This window comes from Trichogramma pretiosum, unplaced genomic scaffold (genome assembly GCF_000599845.2).
Source record: "Trichogramma pretiosum strain Unisexual culture from Peru unplaced genomic scaffold, Tpre_2.0 scaffold71, whole genome shotgun sequence".
NCBI lineage: Eukaryota > Metazoa > Arthropoda > Insecta > Hymenoptera > Trichogrammatidae > Trichogramma > Trichogramma pretiosum.
Window position 1 is genome coordinate 558,066 of NW_019640814.1, and position 21,781 is coordinate 579,846.

At 31.7% G+C, this 21,781-nt stretch overlaps 1 protein-coding gene across 4 annotated transcripts in view; it reads right to left on the minus strand.

The window, feature by feature from the left end:
* LOC106653561 (eukaryotic translation initiation factor 4 gamma 3-like) overlaps positions 1-17,232 on the minus strand; it is a 54,605-nt gene extending 37,373 nt beyond the window's left edge. Inside the window, exons 1-5 of one of the 4 annotated variants that reach the window (XM_014373055.2) lie at positions 17,143-17,232; positions 16,501-16,698; positions 4,963-5,297; positions 4,204-4,458; positions 842-965 (exon numbers count right to left, since the gene is read on the minus strand). In XM_014373055.2, the coding sequence (XP_014228541.1) occupies positions 842-965; positions 4,204-4,458; positions 4,963-5,297; positions 16,501-16,681 (895 nt within the window). In that variant the 5' untranslated portion in view covers positions 16,682-16,698; positions 17,143-17,232. The other 3 variants (XM_014373053.2, XM_014373054.2, XM_014373056.2) reach the window with 3 other exon arrangements.
* Between the last annotated feature and the right edge of the window lie 4,549 nt (positions 17,233-21,781).

A 21,781-nucleotide genomic window follows, 5' to 3' on the forward strand; every position in this document is an offset into this window, starting at 1 on the left:
TGGCGAGAAACCGAAACATTCGAGCCGCAGTTAAGCGGTCAGCGATCTATGCGCTCGAAGGAATTTTCAAATTTTTTTTCAGCTTTTTTATCTTCTAAACATAAACATAATGCTATTCATAAATTTTTTGTTAATGTGTTGCTTTTATTTGATTTTTTTTTATTAATGATATGGTGTATCTTACATTATTATACGAACAATCTCTTATGTGATACTTTTAACGAAGAAATAGTCGAGCGATGTTTGCACGCGTTACGTAAATATATGCGCATCGTTTTTATTTGTTAATATATATTAGATCAAAATGTACACTAGATTAATACGGTATAAAATGATGGGGCATCGGCAAGAAAACATTAACAAAGCCAAACACGGGCTCTGCATCTATGTTAATCAATGTACCATTTAAAAATTGATAAATATTATAACAATTATTAATAACAATACCTACTATTTAAGTCATCATTCAGTTATTAATATTGATCTAATAAGTTCAAAAATAACTTCGCGCTTATGGTAGTGACTGCTCGACTGCGCGCTTCAATTTCTCGCCACCGTGGCGCTTACTCGGCATAGACTGTGAGCGTAGAGCCCAGTGAAACCAACGCTGGCCGCACCCTGTATATTTCATTTGATTAAGTAGTTTTTTCGTGCCCTGGGCGACGATCCTAGCTTATCATTCTACGATGAAGTGCCTACACGCGGCTTTCGCGGTACATATTACACCGATATAAATTTAATATTAACCAATACATCGCATCACATTTTTATGATAAAACTTTTTTCTAATGTAAACACTAATACTTTATTTACACGATCGACATACAAAAAAGATACTTACAGCTAGGATGTTGAGCACTTGCAGCATATCCAAGAAAATGGGGTGTTGTCACTAATGTGTTCGGTTGATAAGACCCATAAGAAAATTGATTTTGTGTTTGATGTCTTGCAGGGGGTCCAGTGAACTGAGGAAATGTTAATATTAAAATTAAATACGTAAAATATTGTTAATGATAGTAATTAAATAAATAAATATTCGATATAATTCTTTGTGATATCTTCAAATAATTTTTTTAATTAATGATGCTTCAGCGAAAAAAACTATATATATAAAAGATGTTATTTTTCACATTTCAGTCACGTGAAACTGATATGCATAAACTGACCTCACTTAGAGTCAGAACCAAAAATAATTAAGTTGTACTCAAAATTGTTGATGACACATATTTGATATCATTAGAAGCTTATTATGAGTTCCTTCTTCAAAGAAAATAAATTATATTGGGATTATGAATATAAGCAAAAAAACGATCACGGTTACATTTCACAAAATTGTTTTTTCACCTTTTCACAGTAGAATATTGTGGCACGGTGTAGTGTAGGGCCCGAGCTTATAACATTTTATAGCACTGTGCCAAGTTCACATTTATGCCTCTTTTTCCGAGTCATGTGTCGCATTTTCTGGTAGCGCGAAATGAGGTTAGTAGTCCAGTCCAATTAGATCTGACTCTATGTTAAAAGTGAAAAAGTTCACAACCGGCGTTTCTCACCGGGATTCGTTAGGGTTCGATCGTAGTAATGAAGTAATAACAAATGCCACAGTCGAGTCGATTGGAATTTCAACAATTGGGCCCTTTGAAATCAGGAAAATCGGTTTTTCGGCTACAGATTGAAAACCGTACATTTCATGAAAAAAAGTTTCAAACAAAGGTTTTAGGTCCTTGCAAGACCTTCAATTTGATATATATAACATTGGAAATCAGTTCATTTGTTTATTAAAAACGCCTCAATTGTCATTAACAATAAAAGGGACTTACAGACATCGTAAGAATACCTAGGTGGGCTCAAATCAAAGATAATTACTTCTTATTTTGTAAATAACATATTTTTATCATAGTTTACAAAATTAGAAGTAATTATCTTTGATTTGAGCCCACCTAGGTATTCTTACGATGTCTGTAAGTCCCTTTTATTGTTATTGACAATTGAGGCGTTTTTAATAAACAAATGAACTGATTTCCAATGTTATATATAGGTCTTGCAAGGACCTAAAACCTTTGTTTGAAACTTTTTTTCATGAAATGTACGGTTTTCAATCTGTAGCCGAAAAACCGATTTTCCTGATTTCAAAGGGTCCAATTTTTGAAATTCCAATCGACTCAACTGTGGCATTTGTTATTACTTCATTACTACGATCGAACCCTAACGAATCCCGGTGAGAAACGCCGGTTGCGAATTTTTTCACGTTCAAAACTAATTTGACTGGACTATAGCGCACGAGCGTATGTGAGTGTGATGTGAACGCAGTGGTGCCAGAATGTGCTACTTATGCCACAGAAAAGCGTGCCATAAATGTGAACTTATGCCACGCAATGCTATAAATTAGTGTACGCAACTGGGGCGGTTATCCACCGTCCGTGGACTAATTTTTTCCACTGAATTACGGAACGTCGTATGCTTATGCAAGTCCCATACCGTCCGAATTCATGTCATAAGGACATAATTAGTCCACGGACAGTGTCCATCCTGCACTTGTGTCAATGCAACCTTCGCTACGCTCGGGCTGCAAACTTGACACTCGTGCAGATCGACAACCTCCCACCCCCGTTGCGTTATCTGCTATTTTCGTTTTAACCTCAGGGACGAAAAAGGATAGTTTCAGCTGGGGTGGCATGAAAAATTGTTTTTCTTATAGTAGCTGTTTAAGATTTTCAAGTAAAATTTTTAATTTCCGATTTTCGAAATCCCCTAGTGATACTATTAACGCAATGTAATGATGTACATTTTTAATAGTCAGTATATTTATTACTAGGCCGCAAAAAGTTAACAATGTGTGAGCTCATAAATAATTTGAGATAATCGCTTGCTTTTCCATTCAAAGATTAGGATAACTAAAAATAAGTCTTAATAAACTATTATAAGAGGTTATGACTCATTCTTAATAGCTCTCATATACTAATATTCATACCGTAATAATCATTAGGATTATCCAAGTCGCTTAACACATTTTTCTCGACACTTTGTTTTTTCGTGCAGTAAGCACGAGAACGAGTTGACCGATGGAGATGAAATTTCGTATAGATCTTCTTCAGGAACTGACTCGTGATTGAACGAGGATATTTGCTAACAGTCAACTCTTATTGTTATATATGGGCTATTCCACAACAGGTGTTGCAGGCCCAAAAAATGAAGTTGAAACTAACCATTTACTCTTCAAAAACACAATGAAAAATGAAAATCCTGATCGCCGCATCCCCCTAGGTCCAACCCTCATGGATCTACACGGGCTCAAAGTTGGATTTTCATGTTTTGAGGATATTCTGCTTGTTACTCTTCTTTTCTGGGGTGCATATGAAAAAATTTTTAAACCATTTTTTTTTATTTCAAGGGGTTTTGAGGTTATGAATGACTTATTTGAGTACAGATTTGAATTCTACATCAAATTTTACATGAAAAAACATGGTTTAAAAATTTTTTCATATGCACCCCAGAAAAGCAGAGTAACAAGCATAATATCCTCAAAACATGAAAATCCAACTTTGAGCTCCTGTAGATCCATGAGGGTTGGACCTAGGGGGATGTGGTGATCAGGATTTTCATTTTTCATTGTGTTTTTGAAGAGTAAATGGTTAGTTTTAACTTCATTTTTTGGGCCTGCAACACCTGTTGTGGAATAGCCCATACATTAAACACAATGAATAATAGAGAAAAATGATCATAATTTAAAAGTCGCTCAAATAATATGAAAAAAAGTCATTTAAACTTGTGCAAAATTATCAAATTTCATTTGTTTTTTTTTCTTTCGTCCAATCACTAGCCAAGAGTTTTGAAAAATATATGAAATACCGACAATAAGAGAGTAGCCGAGGAAAATCGATAATTTTCAATATTTTAGCTGAAGTTTTTTGGAAACTTCATGAGCGGTTAAATTTTATTGAACCAAAATTTCAAATCGATTGAACTTTTAGTTTTTTAATTGAAAAAAAAAAAAATTCCTGCCTCACAAAGCTATATAACCTCTTAAGCAAATAAACAAATAGGAAACTCCTTCGATTACCAAAAATGAAAAAGGGGAATGAAGTTCAGCAACAAAGGTATATTTTATACATTAGCCTCCTTAAAACTGGTAACAACCCAGAGATTAAAGAATGCAATAATCTTCATCAAAATTTTTCATAATCGAAGATGCTTATAAATTCATACCTGCATAGTTATTTGATTTGCCATCGTATAAACATTTTGTTGCGGATTTCCAGAATGTAAGTTTGGAACTTGTCCTTGCGGAACGTACATTGTAGGCGCTTGTATAGCAATAGGAGAATGCTGGTACAAAGCCGTTGGTTGATTACCGGAATTCACCCCAGACATATTTACTACCTGATTTTGATTTGATGTTTGAATATTTCTCTGGTTCACATTCCTTGATGATTGATTTCTGTGCCCACTGGCATAATAATTCTAGAAATAGTAACGAATTTGTTATTTTATAAGTGTGTTATCTTTAGCCGGAATATTTCCTTATGATCCAAAAACTTTTAATATCAATGTTACAATGCAGAAAGGTGTTATTCTAAACTCAGAAGCAGAAAGAAAACTGAGAAGTCTTCAAGTTAAAAACTATTCTTTTCTGCATTGGACGACGATGTATAAAGACAGAAAAATGCGAGGAATGAGTGTCTTTTTTTCGGTATCCTGATACTCCAACTTTTTGTGGCTATGAGTTAATTAAAATAACGGTGTCACGGGTTATTGCAATACAATGATAAGTTTATTTAATGTGTTTAATTTTTCAAGTAGTTAAGACAATCATATAAATAATTGAAATGTATATTTATTATTGTTTAAAAATAATTTCAATATAAAGGTTATGATAAAAATGTCATCTTGTAAATTTTAATTCATAAATGAAAATTCGTACGTTCAAAAGAAATTATTCTAAAATAAAAATAATTATTGAAGTACCTGAGATGGTCTGTTTGGATTTCCAGGATAAATTTGTTGCATAGATGATGGTTGACCTTGTAAATGGGTTTGCTTATTCATTTCTGATGATGATGAATTATGAATTGCTGTTGTAGTTGATGCAGATCCCTGTAGTTGATGAGACTGAATATTTGAACAAGCTGTTGTTTGAGCAGGATTATTAGCTGCAATGCCAGTCAAATTTGATGGTGATATTAACGAAGGTATGGCATTTATCGGATGATTCCGATCATTGATTACACTAACTGATACACCAGATGTACCTAATTGTCCGGCAGGTTGCGTATTATAAGCTTGCCCAGAAACGTGATATTCTAGTTTAAAATAAAATTGATTATAATGTAACAGTTTTTAATAAAATTTTATTTTTAATCGCATGATAAATAGATAAAAATATCAAGCTACGAAGTCATTAAGAATCAAACAATATTTCACTTTTATATTTATGCCATGTTTACATTTCAGAATAATAATTATAAATGTTATAAATGTGTAAAATTTGGAATGTTCGAAAATCGGAATATTGAAAACGGAACATGAAAAATTCGGCAATACAAAATTTCGGAATAAAAAAATTTCAGAATGAAAAAATTTCGGAAAAATTAAAATTCGGATTCCCCAAAATGTTCCAAATTTTAGTCTAAATTTTTCACTCTTTTTCTGTGGATTCCGAATTTTTCATGTTCCGTTTTCAATATTCCGATTCTCAAACATTCTGAGCCTTTATATTTCCTAATATTTATCATTCTGAAATGTGAACATGGCTTGCTATAATAATAAATAAACCAGCTATTGAAACTGATTTTAAAATTTGACGGAATAATTCACAGTATTTATCTATTTTTGAAATATTGTCTAGTGTTAAAATTGAAATGTTCTGAATTCGCATAAGTAAATCTAAATTATATAAAACGTTTTACGCCAAAAATCGCAATTTTTATCTCATATTTTCGAGGGGTTTCGCATTGTTCTACATAAACAATAAAAATAAAACAACCTAGTTTTAGGACTTTAATTCATTAAAAGTTTATTTTCTACCTTTTCCGACCTTCAGAAGGCTGACATAATTTCAAAAGCAATGCAATTATGTAACAAAGTTTCAAAAAAAACTTTACAAATGATGAACTTGCAACCAGGCAGTAATAGTAATATGATAGATCGTTAAATTTTTACTAAAAGAGCAGCGACTTCAAAGTTAATGACGTGTTAAAGAATAAAAAGGCTTTAAAATCTATCAAAGAATGCGAGTGATTTTTTCACAGTTCTTTAAGTAAAACTTCTTTAGGCATATTGGGTATGAGAAGTGATTCTGTGAAAATCATACGCACGTACGGACGCACGAGCGCGCGAATATAGACTCTAAACATTCAGGGTTCTTTAGCGCAGTCCACGCTGGCCGCTGCCGAGTCTTGGGCGCTCATGTTTTTGTAACGTCTACGCAGCGTCACGTATGTCTGTCTCGTACAAATTTCTTGATCAAATGAAAACATATGTCATATATTTCATGCTTTGTGTAGATGTATATGAGCAGTTTTTCATATATGTCCAACTTTTGTACGGGGGGTTCTCAGATCTGCCCCAAAATTTAGTATGTTATTTGGGTATGTGAAAAAAGCCTTCAGGTAAATTTTTAGCCCTCTAAGGGCCTACTGTGGCGCCCTTGAAATTACCTTGAAAAAAAAAACAAAATATGTATTTGAACGTAAAATTTTCCGCTCTTTTCAAATCTGAAATAAGAAAAGGGGGTCACCGTGCGAAAAATCAATTTTGGTTCGCTATAGCTTAGAGGTTATGTTCAAGGTCAAATTCAAGGTTACTATTGGATTCCTCGTCGAAAAATACGTTGGATATGAGGTTTTTGATTTTTTTTATAGAGGTAAATACCAAGATCCTAACCTACATGGCTTCAAACTACATATAATCAACTACACTCACACAAAATTTCAAAGAGATTCATGTTACTAGAAAAAAGTTACAGCCTATTGAAAACTTGAAAAAACGCTCTTTTTCATGTTGATATCTTTAAACAGCTGTATCTCCGTCGTTCTCGAACCAATCTTAAACCTGCGCACGGCGATTCAAAGGTAATATAATAGAAAAATACCTATCAAAAGAAATCTTGCAAAAGTAAGTACGTCAATCCAATCGCCTTCTACATTAATTCAAAAAAAGCTAAAAAAAACGACAATTTTGCGATTTTTTATCCTCCTCCATTACCACCCTATAACCGGGAGTGGGGTTGTCGAGCTCTACATACTTTTTTTATGAAAAGTACATGCCTTAACCTAAAAAATGCGACCCTCCGGGTTAAAAAATATGCTTCGGTGCCTGAGTTACAAATATTTGAACAATACGCAAAAATAGGTAAAACCGGCTATATTTGGACCTTCAAGGGGCCCAAAATTTGGCCCTAAGGCCCCTACAGGGCTAAAAATTTATCTGAAGGCTATTTTCACATACCCAAATAACTAACTAAATTTTGGGGCAGATTCGAGAACTCCCCGCACAAAAGTTGTACAAATATGAAAAAACTACTCATATATATTTGGCATCGGCGGTATGACCGCTCATACCTGTGCCAACCCTGCTTGAGATAAAATACTTCTGTTCATTTGCGTTTGATCGTTAACTTGTATTCTTTTGACGACTTTGAGGCTTTCTTATTCTATAAGTTGTTGACTTAAAATCTATGGTTGTCAAATTAAACATTAATGATGCTCCTTGATCTAATTACGCCATTTTGTAACGTTTTTTAAGCATCATTTAAGGGTTTCGAAGGGTAGGTTAAGGTGGAAATTCATTGTTGAAAAATAAGGGAGCCGAAAAATTACCTTATTTTCATTTTCAATTGCAAAATATATGATAATTATAATAATTTATTGCAAAAGTACCGTTGAAAACTGAAAAAACGCTCTCAAAAATTTCTAGTTTCGCAAGTTTCGCAAGCTCAAACGAAATGATTCAATCCTCAAGTGGCTCTCTACTTGTACATTTGATGAAAATTAAAAAATACGTAAAATAAAAAAGTAGTTTCTTTCTAAAGGGATTATCCTTTTCATCTTTTTCATATTACTTTTATATAATTTACTCAAAATTTAAATTTAATTGAAACAGGATTAAAAATTTCGATCCTTTTTTTTGGAAAAACTACTAAATACTCGTTAATATGAATATCGTTTTCTAAAAACACACCCAAAACCCCTAAGTATGAATTTTCTGGGTAAAAAGACTCTATTTATGGTTTTCACAAGATTACAAATGTATTCGCAAGTTTGCAATTTTGGGGTTGGGTTCAGGGTTGCGCAAATTCTCAAGTTTTGCAATAAAGGGCTAATACAACGCAAACTCTAGGTTCTTGAAAAGTAGAATATCGCTTAAGACGTCAAGTAAGTAATCTTAAGTAGAAATTATTTGAAAGGGATAAATTTATATCTGTTATCGGCAAAACCCGCTTTTAGGCAAAAGTGACTTTTGCCTAGGCAAAAACAAAAATGCCTAAAATTTTAGGCAAAAACCGCAATGCCTAAAAAAGTATAGGAAATTCCTAAATTTTTTAGGCAAAGCCCGCAATGCCTAAAAAATTTTAGGCATTACTGTAAACATTAACACGTTAGTATACGATTAGTCAGCATCTAAGTCGAACTTATTTTTTAGTTGTGTTTATAACCCAATATGGATACAGCTTATACTCTCACTAGTTACTTAACTTAAAATAAAGTAAAAACCACTTGAAGATGTCTTTGATATCAATCAAGCCGTGCATATTGCGACCGGACATGGTAGGCGCGATAGGCTTTTGAAAGAAACATCGATCAAGTATTCCAACTTTACAAGAGAATTGATTGAGTTATACTTAAAAATGTGTGAAGTCGGTCACCAGAAAAAAATAAAGAGAAGGGGGTTGGTATCCAAACCAATTTTCCATTCAGAAATGAATAGTAGATGCCAGATGGACTTCATTGACTTTCAATCATTAAGTGTCCATGGGTTTAAGTTGATAATGGTATACCATGACCATTTGACGAAATTTGTAGTTCTGAATGCATTAAAAACAAAACTTTTGTATTCAAATAAATGCGCATTTTTTGAATTTACATTAATTTTTTACTTAAAAGCTCGCAGTAATGCCTAAAATTTTTTAGGCATTGCGGGTTTTGCCTAAAAAATTGTAGGCATTGCGGGCAATGCCTAAGATTTAGGAAGTTCATATATTTCTGCGGTTTTTGCCTAAAATTTTAGGTATTTCTGTTTTTGCCTAGGCAAAAGTCACTTTTGCCTAAAAGCGGGTTTTGCCGGTAACATATCCAAGTTGAAAATGTCGAGAATCAGACCGAAAAGACAATTCTGCTGTTTAAGATCATTTAGCCTTTTGTGAAGCAATAAATTGATCAATCAAAAGATAGTAAATAAGTCTTATAAAGTACCTGGAACGACCTATTTTTTTTCAAATAGCTTCGTGTAAAGTATAAAAAACTTCAGAGTTTCAAGACAAGTAAAAGACCTTGAAACTTCTAATTTGCAAGGTCAAACTTCTGTTGAATCAAATTTATTTAATATATACTAGTGACTTACCTTGCTCGCTAACGCTCACTTGGTTTAGTCAGAGTTTTGTAAGAATTTTTAAGAAAGCCAGAAATATAAAATAAGTTTTTACAAGGTGTATACCAGGTATATCTAGTGCATTTACCTTGTATTTATTATATATATGGGTCAAAATAATACTTTTTTAAATTTTCTTTTTTAATTTTGGTATGTTACAGTACATGATAAATAAGTGCCAAAATGTTGGGCCCCCTCCCTCCCCTCCTCTCCTATAAACGTCTATTTTCTATTTATATTTTTCTGAAGGCCTGAAGCAATCAAAAAATCTGAAAAAAAATTCACAAAAATACTTTCTAATAAACTAAACAACCTTGAATTTTTTCAGATTTTTTGAGTGCTTCAGGCCTTCAGAAAAAATCATTGAAAATTTTGAAAATTCATATATGGCGTTAGAATGCAATAACCTTTTCGAAAATTTTTACACTTTTTTATTTCATTTAAAAAGTAACCTCAAATTTTTTCAAATTTTTTCAAATTTTTTCAGAGATGTGAACGCACCTTTTGAAGCCAAAAACCCCTTTTTTTGACGAAAATAATTTTTTAGGACGATACGGAGCCTCAAAAAATTTGAAAAATGTTTTCCTTTTTTTCTTTTCATTAAGATACATAACCTCAAATCTTTTTAGATTTTTTAATTGAAGGCGATAGCTTCTAGGGCCAAAAAATGCTATTTTTAACAAAAAAAGGTTCCTAGAACCCAATAGTTACGGTGAAAAAATTTAAAAATATTTTTTTTGAATTCCTTGTCAAGTTTTAATAAATTTTGACCGTTTCAAGTTTCCGATTGAAGCCTCCTATCTCAATTAAAAAAAGGCGCACTTGTAAAAACCCGGACATCGATAAGGCTCTCTACAAATGGTTTCTCCAGAAAAGAAACCAGAATGTACCCATCAATGGACCAGTTTTACAAGCGCAAGCTGATCAATTTGCAGCGGTTATCGGTGACACCGATTTTTTTTGCAACCATAGTTGGATTTCGAGATTTATCAAAAGGCATGATTTTTCTTTTGGTAAAATATGTGGAGAAGCAAATAGTGTCGAATTTTTTAAAAACACAATCTCTGCGACAAAATCTATGCCGATTTTTTTTTAATTTTTTGTTTTTTTAGGTATCTATAAATAGTATTTTATTACTTTACTGGGTTATTTTGGGTTACTTTGGCAATGTAAGGTAGTCGCTTTCCCTATGGCGTTCATCTCCTCGTTACTCTCAAGGTCTCGGGTATTTATAACAAGGTCCCTTGGAAAGTCCAGACCTAGGGCTCGGGCCCCCTAAGCCGCCGCCCTCCTTCCCTCCACATCCGACCATGCCCTATGTAATCTTTCATTGTAGATAATTCTTCTTTATGAAGTTCTTAAGGTTCCCATAGAGCATTTTAAAGAAGTTTGAAAAACCATGTTTTACAATAACTTTATTGTTTATAGCTAATAAAATCTCTTTTAAAAATCTGGAACAATTCTCGGGTATTCTTTGATTTAATCTTAAAATGCAAAAAACAAAAAGAGCTTAGAATTATTCAAAGAATCATATTAATTTAACAATCCATATGTACAGTATGGATCCCAAAATTTTCACTCGAAAATTCACACGTCTGAATTTGATCAAATTATATTGAAACTATTATGCTGAAACTAATATTGATTGTCTTAGTAAATTTTTTTTCAGGGTCTACAAATGTTCTATTACATCACTTTTGTTTTTTAAAAGAATCTAGAAAAAATTCTCTGAGATAAAACTGAAAACATATAATCTTAAAATCGAATCTCTCTTCATATGCTATGCATTTTTATAGGCACTTGCCCCTATGTAACTATCAGACCACGTTCTATACACCCAAAATAAAGTTTAAGTGTATCTGAGGGCCCTGAAAAATGTTTTAACAAAATTTCTCACACATGAAAAATGTCTTGGATTTTAATCATGCTTCTGAATAATTTTAAACATACTGCCTGCTTTGGATAGCTAATTAATTCTTGATGTCCCTAGCTATATAACTGTCTAGTATTATGACCCAACTTTCGATTTGTGTCGGTTGCGGATTCAAATTTTACATCTTAGCTATGCAGCGATTACTATTTGATTAGAAAATTCATTTCTTTAAAAAGAACTGACATCTCCGTGGACATGAAAATCTCGAGCTAGAATCATTTCTTTCAATCACTCGCACCGTCAAGACTCCCTTTTCATTACCGAATTTCACGTTGCACGGAAAATTTTGTTGATTTTTTATTTTTAAAACATACTTGATTAAGGGGGCGATTTGTCACTAGGGGAGACCGGGGCATGTGTGACAATAAATTTTCATCAACTTGAATATCCGCCTCATTAATGTTTTTCAGGATCGGACAAAAAATGTCGATAAGTAAAGCAGCTAAATTTTCAAAATCCGGCTTAAAAATTTTATTCTGTCTAATTAAAAATTGTTTATTGACGTTTAAAATCAGTCCGCTGAAATCTCTCGCATGCCCCGCATGCGGAGCATGTATGAAATACAGATGGGGCATGCGTGGTCATAGCAATTACTAGTCATTTAAGAGGTTAGGTACGCAGTCGGTCTGCTCCTCTGTTTCCCGCAGCGTATGCTTCATGCGTCACACATGCCCCATTTGGATTTTTTTTAAGATTGTTAACCCATTAAGTCCCAAGAGGACGTTTTTTCAACACTTTATTCGGCCACTGTATTTTTGGTGTAAATGGGGTCAAAAAAATATGCGAGTAACTAATTCTAATGTAAATTTAATGTCCTTTCAGAATCTGATCTCAGATTTTTGAAAAAGTGATTAGGTCAAAAGTTAAACTTGATTTTATAAAAAAAAAACGTGATTTCGACAAAAAAATTTTTTTTATTTTTCGAATTTCTAAATGAAAACCATTAGAAATCTTAGGGGTTTCGTGAAAATATCGTGTCCTCGATACCTAAACTAAAAGTTAGTGGGGTTTAGATTGAAGAAAATAAAGTTAAAAAATACACTTTTTTCTCAAGTCCTTCGTTTTTGAGTAAAAATTCTATACGTTTTCATTTAATTTTGCGAGTTTCAACCGCCGTTTTTTGTGTTTAAACATTAATTTTTTCAATCGGTACCCCGCTAACTTTCAGTTTAGATATCGAGGACGCGATATTTTCACGAAACCCCTAAGATTTCTAATGGTTTTCATTTGGAAATTCGAAAAATAAAAAAAATTTTTTTTTCGAATTAACGTTTTTTTTTTTTTATAAAATCAAGTTTTGACCTGATCATTTTTTCGAAAATCTGAGATCAGATTCTAAATGGGCATTAAATTTTACATTAGAATTAGTTACTCGCATATTTTTTTGACCCCATTTTTACCAAAAATACAGTGAACGAATAAAGGGTTGAAAAAACGTCCTCTTGGGACTTAATGGGTTAATAACTTTTAACCAGTTCAATATTGAACAGATTGCAAGGTCGGAAATGAAAGTTGAAAAGTTACACTTTAATTAAGTACTATTCAGATATGTTTCATTTATATTTATGATATTCAAGAATCGATGCGAAAAATCCAGACGGTGGCGTATAATCGTGTGAAATTTTAAACTAATATTTTTCTTTATAAATGATCAAATTGAATAAAATTAATGCATGGGGAATATTCATTGGTTGATGTTTAACATTTTTATCAACTTAAATGTTACAGAATTGATCTGTATATTGGGAAAATCCATTTCTCCACATACCCGGGTGTCACGGCATGCCCCGGTCTCCCCTACTGTGTGTCATCTCCGTAGTCAATTTTAAGATCAAAACTGAACATTATTTTCAAAAAACGAAATCTCAAGGTCCTAATTTGGTTGACTAATTTGGGCCGTTCAATGTGAAAAAAAAGTTCACCTTTTTTCATTTTCAATTCTCAGTTACGCAGATTTCGAGAGAATCAACCATATAAGTTTCATGCACATAAGCACTACATCATATATTTTCAAGAACTGTTTATATTACAATTGAGTTTGAAATTTTAATTATATTAATAAAATTAATAATTACAAATCTTTTTTATATGAACCTAACAAACTGAATTTTACCATTAATTTTAATTAACGTTAATTCCTTTCAGATAACATAGTAAATGAAGCTTGTGAATTGATACTTTTAAAATAAAATCCTCATATATTCATTCTATTTGGTTGTTTCAATGAATACATTTTTTTGCACACACATTGAATTCTGTTTCCTTATGTTAATTGATCATGTGAATTTCTAAATCATTTTTTCATCATATTAAAGAGAGGATTAATGAATGATATGGCACAATTACCATGACAAATTAGCAAAATTTTTCTGACTCAACTTATTTTACTGACCATTATATTGATAAAATGTATTAAAATATTGTAATGCAAGTAGTCACATTTCAAAACATATGGTACCAATGATAAAAGTAGAAATAATAAAACGTAATTGGCAAATATCAAAGCACTTAGAATTTTCAGGATATAGAAAAAATTACTCAAATTCTGGCACATAGTAACAAAATATATAACACATAAAAATTTTCTTTACTGACTACAACGCTTAAATCATTTGTAAGACAGTCTTGAACCAAATGTATGATTTTATTGTAATTAAATTTCATGTATAAAAATTTTCAAACATCATAACCTCAAAATGGAATTTTGTTCTCAATTTCCACATTAGAAAGTAAAGTTTTATGTGATATGAACATGTTTAGATAATGATACTCTCATCGAGATTTGCTTGCTTAGTGTATGCTTGCTTATTTTTAATTAGTTAGAGATTGATAAACATTGCATTGCATACATTTGAATGTAAATCCAAACAAGGAAGAAAGAAGAATTTTATTTTGAATTAATTAAATATTTATTAACATTAAAGAAATAGCAAAACCAGCCCAAAATCTAGTTTTTAATTAATTTTTTGGAAAAATTCACTGAATAATTGTATACAAGTTATATGTTCTTTAAGATCATATACATGGAGGTACATGTGGAATCTTTTAGAGAAGAATTTAGTACAAGATTCTGAAAACGAGATTGTAAATTTGGTTTTTCAACTGGATTTGAAATACCCTTAAATTAAGTTCCAAACAGACTTCATTTCACCCACATTGAATTAAATTGGATTTTTTAGTAATTTCTTATGTCCATGAAAAAATGATCAAGGTCCTTGATTAAAAATAAAACCAAGAAACAGATGGCTAACGACTATAGATGTGACTTGGCCTTTTAAGGGTTTGATTTTTATTCAATTGATAGCTGATTAAAAAGGGTTGATAACTTTTGGTAAAAACCAAATAAGTGGGTGTAAAAGTGGGTACAACTTATACATGGTTTTCTATCCATAAACTGGATTTTTATCCGGACTTATTGACCTTTTGCAATTAAAGGGTTCATATAAACTACAAGTGACAGAAGATTATTCTTAAAGTCTGCTAAAACTGTAGAAATAAAAAACTAATTTATATTAATGTTAGCATAAGGAAAATTTTCAGAATGGATTACAGAAAATGTTGCCTACTTCCATAATTTTTGTAAGCAAGCAATGGTATATATTGGTCAATGTTAATTATAAGACATTATCAAGGATTCATGACCAAGAATAGATAAAACAAAATTCTTTATCCACATTCACTGTCTTCGTAAGAGAAGTTAATAATAATACTAAGTAATAAAGTTTAATAATAATAATGAAAGATTATTCATAAACTAGGTATATAACGCAGAGCAGTTCAAATAGAAGTTAAAATATTCAAATACATGTTGTACCCGTAAGAATTTTCAAAGTTTTTTAATAAGTACAATGAACTATTATGTTCCTTAAAAAAAAAATTTTGTAAACTGACAGATCATGATAGGTTTGATTTTGAAAATGAATCATTATTTACAAAATATTAAAGGTTGAAAACTCATAAAAAATTTGTGTTAATTCTTATATACTTTTTTTAAGATTTTAAACTTGTATAAAATTCTATATGATTTAATGAATTTGTTTCTAACATAAATGTCATAGGTAAGTTTTAAGCATGGATTTAAAAATATACATAACAATGTATTATAAAATAAATACACAATCATTGGAACATAAGTAATCAATTTTTATTTCATTGGTAACTATGATCTGAATTCAAATTTAAGAATTGAAAAATTTAATCAAAACTCGATATTGTTATAATACGTACAAAAGTAAGTACATATATAACTTCAACTTTTTTAAAACTGACACCTTGCTTTTCAAGATGACAATTGAGCGTACTATAACTATCCATGTAAAAGTTGCTTTTTTTCAAGTGTCATGTGTATTATCATCATCTTTTTTTTATTGCTTTAATATGCAACATAAAGAGCCAAAGCAAGAGAGAACAAATGTATAGACAGAAAAAGAAAAGAAGATTAAAAGCAGTTATTTATTGCAATAACATGTACCATAAAAAAATTTCATTCACTAGTCTAATATACTAATTTTTAATTTAAAATTAAAATATTACAAAATATTTTTAGCTTTAATTCAAAGAATTTTTTGATATAATTTAGTTTTAAAACTAAGTGTAAAAAACCTATATATGATTGGTTCATTTCAATTGCACAATCGAGTCATCTTAAAATTAAATACTTGAAAATTATTAGAAAATCTTCAAGTATATTGATACAGCGCCTTGAATTGAAAATTTGAAGTAATTATAGCATCATGATAAGCATATTTTGCTAAATGTTTAATTAATATCTTTTATTGAGATATTTCTATACTACTTCCAACAAAGCACAGAAACTAGATAATTGATAGTTTAGATAGAAAACATAATACAAATACATAAGAAGTTGAGTTAAAGTAATTTTTTGAAATGTATGAAGTATGCTATTAAACTATGAACATTTCTAACCAATCATAATTAATAGTAAATGTTAAATAAATTTAAATATTAAAATATTCACATCTTACCTGGATTAGCCATGAACCGAACAGCATTACTATTTAAAATTGCTGAACTGTATTGTTGGACATGTGGTGGCTGGGATAAACCAGAATTACTAGCTTGATTAGCACTAAGAATATGCTGGTTTTGCAATTGAGTGTGGTGACTATGGTGAGCATGATATTTCCCTTTGTTAGGCATGCTCATGGCCCAGCTTTATGAAACTGCAGTAATTGGTGTTAAAATTATAAGATTAAGAATTTCTTACCATTACACAATAATTTATGAGTTATTAGTTTATTAAAATCAGAATTATTTTTAATCAATATTTAGCAACACTGTTTCTTGTCAAGTTTTGAAATTTTACTAATAGAAATTTCAATTAAAATCACTTCAAGTTCATAACTGATTTCGGAAACGCGAATTCAATAATTATTTGACTTCAATATGTACAATCAGCAAATTATAATTCTATGTTATATGGTAAGAAATTACGATCATTATTCTCTTGATAAATATTCATGTAACAAATCTCACTAGTTCTTACATAACTTTCCGACAATTAAAGAAAAGTTCTTGATCAAAATACAATGAATTATTTATTTCTTAAGTAAATTCACTAAGAAATTTTGCATTTATAATGATTGAATAAGAATACAAGATCGTACTTTAGTGTGTATAAAATCTTGATACGAAAAGAAATTGATACTACAAAACTTGTAAACATCTGCATGTACCACTAGTTCCGAATCTTATCCTTCGTTAGAAATATGTTTCTTATGCTAGTTGAGGGTTATCTTCAATGAAACAGAAACCACAGAATACAGATGTTGAAATACAAGTACATGTACTGAGTAACGGCATTGATTCTGTCCGGTAAAACATAGTAGGGGGAACGCGTACAAATGTAGATAGTTCCACGTTTCACTGGGGAAAATCAATGCATAAGGAGTGTGGATCATATTTTTTTCCTAGATTTTTATTAAAATTCACATTATTTTTAACTTTTAATAAAGTTATATTGTTAGAATAATTTCCTTATATTATTCATAAAAATTAAATTATATCAATTTTTTTATATGAATTTTCGGAGGCTGTAGCGATGCAAGGTGGTTCTGTATTAAAGCGCTACATGCGCAAGGCTATATGCGTTACGCAGCGCACAGCGTTAGAATGGCAGAACATACGGAAAAAATGTTCAATTAAAAAAAAAATTAAAAAAAAAATGTAGAATAATAATTCAGTTTACGGATGATTTTTTTTACAGTTCAAAAATTATATAATGAGTATGTCTCAAATTTTAAAAGGAGGCCCTCGTTGGCTGAGTGGGTGAGGCTCTTGCCTGCTGAAACAATTAGTGCTGAAGTGGTTCGGATTCCACTTTAAACTGTAGGGCCAGTTGTGGCGCGTTTACGCATAAAAACAAGCTTGCACTGTGGCAGTTCGTGAGTCTAAAAAATATTATTAATGAAGAAAGATTATAGAATTTATTGTGCAATTATAAATTGTAACACTATAAATGTGGAAACCATCCCGACATATTTCTTTTTGCCATCAAATTTTTAAATAATTATTTTATAATAATTTTTACATTATTAGTTTATTTATTAGTGTAACATACGTTACAATAACATGCTAACATACGTTCCAATTCCTGTTCCTCGAACAAATATACCCACGTATGGTGAGTTCACGCATTAAAATAAGTGAAAACTGCGGTCACCGCAAAAAAATTAAGCTTTCATTTTTTTCCGATTCTGTTGCAAGAAGAATTTTTACGAATTATCTTATAAAGAGAAAACTTTCAATTGCGGTCACCAGTGGGCAATATTGAGAGGCCGCTATTAGGAGGTGACCGCGATTCAGAAAATCTAACCCACAATACTTTGCATATTTTACCTCCAAGCAAATCGTAAAGTGACCATTTTGTGACAATTGGAAAACGCCCCTGTACTTAGTTTTATCAATATATTTATTTGAATTATAAATTTTGTATTTGATAAAAATGTTTTTTTTTTTATTAATTTCAGCGAGAAAATAAAATTGTGGTAATATTGCGAGAAAATTATGGAAAACGAGCTAAATCAACAATTATGCTATCATTTTTTTTCCGCGCAATTTTACATCAATTTTATTTCCGGCGAGATTTAATGATCTATATTATCAATAATCTATTTATGAAAATGAATAACTTTCAATAACTTAAAATTTGTGCTCAATAAATATTGAATAATTATTTTAATAAGAAGTTTTACGAAGTTTTCACCGAAACTTAGCATCAGCCTCTCGAATCTCATTGCACCTCTCTACTCTAAGACCCCCAAACTTATTTATATTTTTACAGCTATAAATGTAAAGGTTAATGTCTTAACTGATATGGTGCATTATTTCAAAAGCGTGATATGACATGTCTTGTTATTGTAGAAAACTTTAAAAAAATGAAAACTAAGACGGTAGAGCCTTTCATTTCAACGAATTTAACCTTCCGCAACTATAAAATTTCCATCAAAAAAGACCACATTGATTTGCCAGCCGGATTATAAACACACAAAATGTCCCCTCCGTGACCTGTCCTGAACTCAGAATCGATTGTTTTCACTCATTAAAAACATTTTTACAAATATCCAGCAATATCGTGGTACATTGACCTTATTCTATACATCCTAAAGAAAGTTTTTTTTCATCACTCGTCATCTTAAATAGTTTCAAAACAATTGTACATAAGTAACGAATGTGTCTTTAAATTATGTGAAATTTTACATCATTACAAATATAGTGCCAGTAAACGTGCTAGACAATAATTTTGACCTCTCTAACTATACGAGGGTCATCTTTCAGAACTAAGGTACTCGATTTTTACCCGTAGAATATTCAAATCCTAATTGCAGCTTCGCTATAACAATAGTTGCACACGAAAATCGTAATAGTAAAATAAAGTGTCCCCTCCGTGATCGACGAGTTTTCGAGCTAGCAATTTTTGTTTTTGACTCTGGTGGCATAAAAACGTTCGTTTTTACAAACAATTTTTGTGGGTGATCGAAGAAAAAATTTCAACTTTGTTGTTGTCGGGAAATTTGATAAAAGTGCGATTTGCCCCCTCCGTGAGTGTCCCCTCCGTGACAAATTTTCATGTTTGCAATAAGAAAATAAACGGATTAGATGATGGCCGGTAAAAAGTAAATATTCCATGAAAAAACAAAGAATCAAGAATCAGAAACTACGGGGGTCCGGAAAAATTAAACTCAAAAAATAGAAGAATAGAAGAAAATAAGTTTTTCAATTTTTCCAATATTGCCCATTTTACCCACTCCAAATATCACACTTTTGAAATAATGCACCATATATGGTGACTGAGTCTTTCTAGAGGACCTGAGTTCAAATTAAATTCTCATCCAATTTTTTAGATAGTTAAATAATATTAATTTAAGTTTTCTCGATAAAAATCCCCTAAAGAAGTTAAATAATCTAATCCGCTGACAGTTAATAAGGAATAATGACGCAGAACATAATTTGGATCGAATTTATGTTTTTTATCTTCGACGATGATGACTGCGGTCAACTGGGGTCTGCGACGACCCTGATACGCTTTATTTTTGGGATACGTTTATGATAATATAAAAGTCCTTACTGTACCCGCAAACCTGATACACAAAGTAGACAGGTCATAGTTCACTAATACCATACTGCCCTAAAGGCATATTGGATTTCAACATGATCAACTAAAAATTGGTCAAGTACAAATCGCCACCCCAGGCTGGGTCCCCAGCGCAGGAAGGTACTTGTATTGCTTTCAATTCTGCAGCATAAAGGGTACTTACTCGCGCGTAGGGGTAAAAAGGTAGCTTGATCGAGCGTGGCACCAAAACAGCACCTTGTTCAAATGCAGGGGCAAGAAAGTTTTGACTGGCTGAATTAGTGTGGCAACACAGCCAAATCTATCTACTTATCTATCTACTTTCTCTTTTTATTTTATATTATATGTATTATATATATATTATATATTTATATTATTTTGTTTATTTTATTTTATTTTTATTTTTTTTATTATATATTATATATTTAATTCTTTTTTTAATTTTAATAATTTTAATTTTAACTTTTAAAAAAGAGAACGGCCGGAAAGTAATGCCGCGTAAAACGACCTCTGATTGGCAAACACTGACGACGACACCCGACGCGATACGAGCGCCTGCGCTGCTAACTGTCAACAGACAGTTAGTACTTAGCGCTGCTAACTGTCAACAGACAGTTAGTACTTAAGTAACCTCAACTCAAAACACGAATGAAAAAATTTACCCCCACGAAGCGCGTTTGAAACTTACTCTTTCTGAAATAATTGTGAATCTTAAACTAACCTCAAAACACAAATAAAAAAATTGAGCGCCCTTTAAACGTCTGATATGATAAAATTCTGTTTAAAAATTCAACATTCAAAATTTAATTCAAACACAGTTGAAAAAAAATGGCGTCGATTATCCACGTGGATTCCCCGTGGATCAAACATCGATATCACGTGGATCATAAAAAAAGTCTACGTACGTAAGCCTCAAGGATTTATGAAATATCCGTGTTGATTTTCGATGAACCCACGAGGCTTTCCACTGGGCTCCTCATTGATGTTTGATCAATCCACGCGAATTTCCTCAGAAATCCTGGTGGATCTTCAACTATCCGTTTCTTGTGGTGAAATCCTCTTGGATTTTGAGTGGAAAACAATCGTGAGGTAATTTTTTTTTTATTAAGAATTATCAGTAATATGAGAAATTATTTACTCAATAATTTAGAGTATATTATTTACTTGTAAACTTAATAGGAGTGTAAAAGTTCCCCGAGACCTGGGTTTGAACCGGTGATCAGTCGGTTTCAAGTCCAGCTCCCTACCACTTGAGCTATTCATTGATATTACGCAAGAGCTATCGAACAGTTATATTACTCAAATTTTCTAAATATCGAATACATGTGTAGAGACTTGCACGCCAGTACAAGCACGTTTTTCTTAGTAAAACTTGCTGGTTTTCAACTGGCACTGTGTTTAAATTGATTCTCGGTGGAAACTTATGTGGTACATCTTCTCAAAGATGCGTCGCTATAATCATCACTAAAGGATGAAAATACCTTTTTCCTCGGATTTGGAGTAAATCACCAGCAACTTGGATTACTAAATCTCTCCGTAACTCCAGTAACAGTGCCACTCGCAACTACTATGCTAATTATAGCAGTCACATTTTCCAAATTATTGTGCTAGTAAGAAGGAACTTCTTGAGTCAATAAGGTCGTACAAACAGCGACAAACAGCAGGCATTATTT